Source organism: Triturus cristatus, chromosome 4_1 (genome assembly GCF_964204655.1).
Source record: "Triturus cristatus chromosome 4_1, aTriCri1.1, whole genome shotgun sequence".
NCBI lineage: Eukaryota > Metazoa > Chordata > Amphibia > Caudata > Salamandridae > Triturus > Triturus cristatus.
Genome location: NC_140585.1, coordinates 162438686 through 162444702, shown reverse-complemented (window position 1 = coordinate 162444702; position 6017 = coordinate 162438686). Strand labels below are relative to the sequence as shown.

At 41.1% G+C, this 6017-nt stretch overlaps 1 protein-coding gene across 1 annotated transcript; it reads left to right on the top strand.

Moving 5' to 3' along the window:
- Positions 1–3797: 3797 nt before the first annotated feature.
- LOC146853785 (olfactory receptor 5J3-like) lies at positions 3798–4727 on the top strand. Its single transcript, XM_085650900.1, has one exon. The coding sequence runs from the start codon at positions 3798–3800 to the stop codon at positions 4725–4727; it is 930 nt and encodes a 309-aa protein (XP_085507026.1).
- Positions 4728–6017: the final 1290 nt, after the last annotated feature.

The window sequence follows — 6017 nt, the reverse complement described above, 5'->3', positions numbered from 1 at the left end:
GAATGGGTGTTGTGTCAGAATGCCCACCACAACACCAACTTCCCACTCGTTTCAGGCTAGGTATAGAGTAAAAGTATGCCTTTGTTATGCCCTCATTTCTCACTTTCATACATTACAGGATTCTTTCTCCTAACAGTGTCTTCTCTATGCCCTTAACTTAAAAGTCTAGTTGACAATTCCTTTGGTTTCTTTTTTGGTGCCTAAGGTGGGCATTACACCAAGCGAAATCCATCTTGAGTTGCTGTGTTCCAGTCAAGGGAGGACCTAGCCAGTCAGTTTAGGCTGGGCTGTTCCTGATGGAGCAGGGTTGAGACTGATTTGTATATGGCAGGGTCCAAACTGAAGTGGCATAGTGGGCAAAAGAACAATGGGTTGAAAAAATACACCGAGCAATTTCTAGTGGTTAGATTCACTACAAGCATTCCTCCCATCAACTTTTATGTGCTTGCATAGTTTAATGTCCCACTGTGTTCTGTCTATGATGGTGAGAATCTTAACCCATAGACTATGGCTCAGGGTGCCTTTGTGTTGGCTCCTTATCTGATCTACATAGGTGCCGATTCCGATCTGGGTCGGAAAGCACTCCGACCGAGCCAGATCCGGGGTGTTTCCCGACCGATCCGGACTCCAGCAGTCCGACCGAGAGAGTACGATGCGGCTGCATGCATGGGAGATGGTCGTACAATGCGTACAGGGCTCCCATTGACTGAATGGGTACGTCGCGGACAAGTGCGCCCCTTACAGTGGGTACGCGTCGGTGCCATCCCCACCTTACATGCCTCTGTTGGCAAGAGCCATGGGTCTCCCCCTGTTTCCAAGTCGTAAGGCTGCGAGTGACGGCCGGTCCAACACGGACCCCCGAAGTCCAACTCTGGGAGCTATTGCAAGCCGGATGCTCCGACTCGATCCGGCTGTCTGAATCGAGCATCGTACTAGCTTGGTCGTGAAACGTCGTCATTGCGCACCACGGTTTGCTTGTGACCGAGTCGTATGGAGCAGTTCGGACCCGGAAACGATTCAGACGGAGATTTCGCGCTTGTTCGCATTGTACTTTGACGTCCAGACCCGTGTACGACTCGGCCCAAAAATCAGCCTCCGAATCAGATCCCTTAATGCCGAACCCGATTTGGTGCCCTTCCAACCGAGATCGAAATCGGCCCCATAGTGTGCAGCTAACACAGAAGTTAGAATGCATTTGGCTTACCCACTAAGAAGTACACAATAAATGTAAATCAAAACAAAACACATGTAAGCTATTAGTACATTCCAAACTGTCCAAACAATATGACGTTTATTGCATATTCAAAGCATTAGCAAAGCCAGTAAGTCTCCACTGTGACACTGGGGCACAAGCTTAATATGCGTTGTCTATGTTTTTACCCTACATGACTGCTGTACTATGCACACATGGGTGGCCATTTTGGAATGTTGTTTCATAAAGTATTAGAAAAATCACTACAGTATGACCATACATGTAGTCATTCATATGCACAGCTTACCATCACAGAATTGATTACACTACATTAAAAACTGGGCCTCTCCTTTAGGCACTGGCTACTGTTTGTCTTGCGGTGGGGCTCCTTTTTAAATAAAGAAAGTGAAGCGGACAGGCATGGTGGATGTGAGCACGAAGAACCAGGAGAAAGAGAGAGATTGACAGAGAATAGTCTGTCATGCACAGCAATGTCAAATCTTGATGTCAAAAGTGGAAGAATGCCACTCATTTGATCAAAACATGGTGAGTTTCAAACAGCCCTAAGATGGGAAACATACTGAATCAGAGCAGGGAATGAAATAGGCAAGAAAGAAATTAAATCATAAGTGAGAGACTCACATTCACTCAATGACCCAATCACTAGTGGGAGGGGAAAGAGTGGGTAGAAGGACATCCTGACATGCTCCCCCATGCCTTAACTGATGATTAGGTGAGGGCTGCAAAATTTGCTACAAACAAATCTTTTGCAGCCCTTTTCCAAAACCAATTGTTACTGTCAGCAATTTATAGTAAAATTGGGTCTTTGTATTCCCGTTCCCAGAACCTCCGGTTGCAGAACTGCAAAGCCAGTGATGATTGGGCAAAGCAGAATTCTGCACAGGAATTAAGTTCTGCTCAGCTCATAATCAGGGCCATAGTGTACATTGAATATGATAAGTTTGGCATGAAGATGCTAAGGAAAATTTCTACTGCTTTGAACCATTCCTGGATGAGCTGGAACACTCCTTGTTAGTACCCTGTATTTAAAATTACACTTAGGTATCTTTTTAATTTGTGCTTTTACTTCTGTATGGCGTTCTGGGAACTCAGATCCTGACTGTAAAAGCCCTGTCTGCCCTGCGGTGATCCAAGTGGTTGAACATGTAATATGATTTTGTCCGGCCTATCATGGACCAAGAAATAAGTAGATTCTGCTACTTTGTCACAATTTGGTTTTGAGGAATTCCAGCATTACCCTCAGAATACTCAGAAGCGAGACAAGCTAGTCCATTGTCTTTGCCTTAGCAAAGTATTTGATGTCTATGTGGAAGATAATACAGAAATAGTGTCCTCCTAATGCTGTTGTTTTTTTTAATGTTTTATCATACTTTATTCTGGTTTTTATTATAATATATTCAGTCGTTTTTTTTATGCCTTGTATTTTTATTTTGTTTCTAATGTAGTTCTGTTTTTTTGTATTTGTGTTGCTCTTTAAATTGCCTTTTAGGCCGAAGTTAAGATAAAGAATGATGGATTGTATACAACCACAAAAATAAATGTTTTTTGGTATACAAGAAATAAGTGTTTGAGGTAACAGTAGCAAAAATATTGTTAGTTGTTCCTGCTGGTGATCCTGAACAGATACTGGAAGTACCAATAATGTTTGCACATGATTAACTAAAGTACGTCTTCGTTGTCATTCTCTTTACACTTGGGAGCAGTGGGTATTGAGCGCCAGCAATATTCAATATCACACTGTAATGACATTTGTACTGTTAAAGTGCTTATGATAATGTTTACAGTGCCAAAAGCCTACTGTCTAATTAGCTTGACTGTATATTACTCGCATAGGTACCTACAGAAATTATGATTAAATGAGGAAAATAATAAATAATAATATGTAAAGATAGAAATTCCCAAAACAATATAAGAAGTTACCTCTCTTATGCAGTGATCCTGCTCACGGTAGACGTAAATGGAATTGCAGAGATATTGGGTGCCATATATCCACCATTTGAACGGCCTAGTTTTTTCACACCTCAAAAAAATTGGCGAAGTGAGAGGGTGATGCCAAGAGATATATGATGAAAAGCCTTTGATTCACATTTAGTTGATGGACAATCTCACCTGGAGAGTCTGAAATCATTTACCACTTAAGAGTCTCAATAAATTTACTACCACAGCTATTCAAGAAGGAAAGGAGCCACATACCACAGTTTCAGAGATGGCTGTGGTGTATACATAGATTCTGCTTGTGATCACTGTCATTTGAGTGTGCTACACTTACGGAATCATAATTATAAAAAGAGAATGGGAATTAAGGTAAAAACGTATATCAAAATGCCCCCACAGTCATGTGGTTCATGGTCCTTTACTTCACTCTTGAGCATCTTGTTCAATCTAGAGATTAATTATTATCTGAAATGCTTCCTTGCTTTGTGAACATTGACTTTGATAAATAATTATATGATTAATGATTCTGAATAATACAGATTTGCAAAGACTCTTGCTTTAAATTGTGTATATCTGAGAGTAGTTTGTGGAAGCTATTTCTCATGTGCTATACATTTCTTCTCTTAGATAAATATTATCATCCAAAGATATGATGGCGAAAAACGAAAGCACTGTGACCAAGTTCTTCTTTGTTGGATTCACCAATGACCCAGAGCTGGAAGTTCTGCTCTTCCTACTGTTTTTATCAGTCTACACCTTCACTCTGATGGGTAACTTCAGTATCCTGGTCATTGTCTGGCTCACCCCCCAGCTCCACACACCCATGTACCTTTTCCTCACCCAACTTGCTTTTTTGGATTTATCTTTTTCATCTGTTATTTCTCCCAAGATGCTGGCTGATTTGCTTACTGAGAAACGGATAATCACTTTCTCTGGTTGCATCGCTCAATTATATTTCTTTAGTGCCTTTGTCAGCACAGAATTCTTCTTGTTGGCAGCAATGGCATTTGACCGCTATATTGCAATATGTAACCCATTGACATATACAGTCATCATGAACAATGGTCTGTTATTGCGTTTGGTTGCGGGGTCATACATAGGTGGTTTTCTGCACTCTATGATACACGCAAGCTGTCTTTATCGGTTATCATTTTGTGGTCCTGATGTCATGAACCACTTTGTTTGTGATTATCCAGTGCTCTTGAAGTTATCCTGCACTGACATCTTGATAAATGAATGGATCCGTTTTATATTTGCTTCTTTTGTAGTCATAAGTTCTCTCCTCATTATATTTGTCTCCTACTCATACATTATTACTACCATACTGAAGATTGGTAACACAGCAGGGAGACACCGGGCTGCCTCCACCTGCATCTCTCATTTCACCTGTGTCTTTCTCTTCTATGTTAGTGGTTCCTTGGTGGAGATAATTCCCAATTCAAGCTCTTCAGAGGAGCAGTACAAAGTAGTTACTGTTATTCCGACTGTCCTGATACCTGCTTTGAACCCATTGATATATAGCTTGAGAAACACCGAAGTGAAAGAGGCTGTAAAGAAGATATTGAGCTGGACATTTTAAACCCTTTGATGGAAACTGTTGAAACCACGAAGATGTGACAGAGTACGACACCCAATTTAAGTATACATCAGAACATTTCTTATATTCTAAGACCAGTCTCAAATGTTCTCTGGCGATTCTTGCCTAGGTCATCACTATGATTTGACTGGATTTATGTGCCAAGTTGGAAGGGACCCATAATTTCGAATTCTAGATAGTTTCTATAAACCTGTACTAAGGCGTAACAGGATATAGTTCCAGGACTCGAGGACACCTTTGCAGGCCAGCAATATCATGTAAAAATATGCATGCTTTCCTTGATGACCTCTATATTACTTGCATTTACACCCTGCTCTGAACAGGGATTGAGTATCAACTGGGACAGTACTGGTCAGTGGTGGTAGGGGGCATGGGGCAAAATCCTGCCCATGGCCTTCCTGGCTATAGCCTAGATTTCAGCATTGTCTGCTTTCTCTGTGGTTCTGGATGAAGAGCATAAAGACTCAACTTCAGCTGCTGTTTCTCCTGGTGCAGTCCAAACCTGGCAAACTTTTGTCTGGTATTTTTCTCTCCTGTTTTGGCAAGGAAGCACTTACTTGTATAAACTAATTAGATGACCTCTTTGAATATTCATGCTGCTCTGAGTGAGGGGATCTCCCTGCGTAAAGATTCAAGCAGGTTTCATGGTTTTAGTGATAAATAGGCTCAACAGTTCACTACTTGGAGCTATTCAAAAAATGCAATGTCATATTTATGAGATGTTGTAAGGTAATTGTGATAACACACAATAAATTACTGTTGATGTAAGAAATTGACCTCCAAATATTCTGAAGCAGAAACTGAAGCTTTCTAAGGTGCTTCAAAAATAAAACATACATAATTCGTTTGATTCAGACTTGGGGACCAATTAAATTTTTGGCTGGAGTCTGTTCTCTCACTGGGTGATGCAGTAGATTATTTAACATGACAGATCCTTACAACAAACTGGTTTCTTTTATACTTCTAAAGAAAATCCAGAAGCAGACTCTTTTTTTTCAAATAAGAAATGATAATGTCTTTCTTGCCATGCAAGTCATCTCCCGTAGTGTGGGGGCATTAATTGTTTTTTACTGTCCTGTACCAACAGGGTTTACCTGACAGTGATGGCAGCAAAACACAGGTGTATGTCCGCATATCCTAATTGGTTAGATGGACACACAGCCAATTCTCCAATGGCCCTTACTTAAACCTGCTGTCAGAGAGGTTTGGCTACAGCGGTGACAGAGTAGTGACCTATGGTCCACCCGCATATGGATATGCAGACCATTGTTT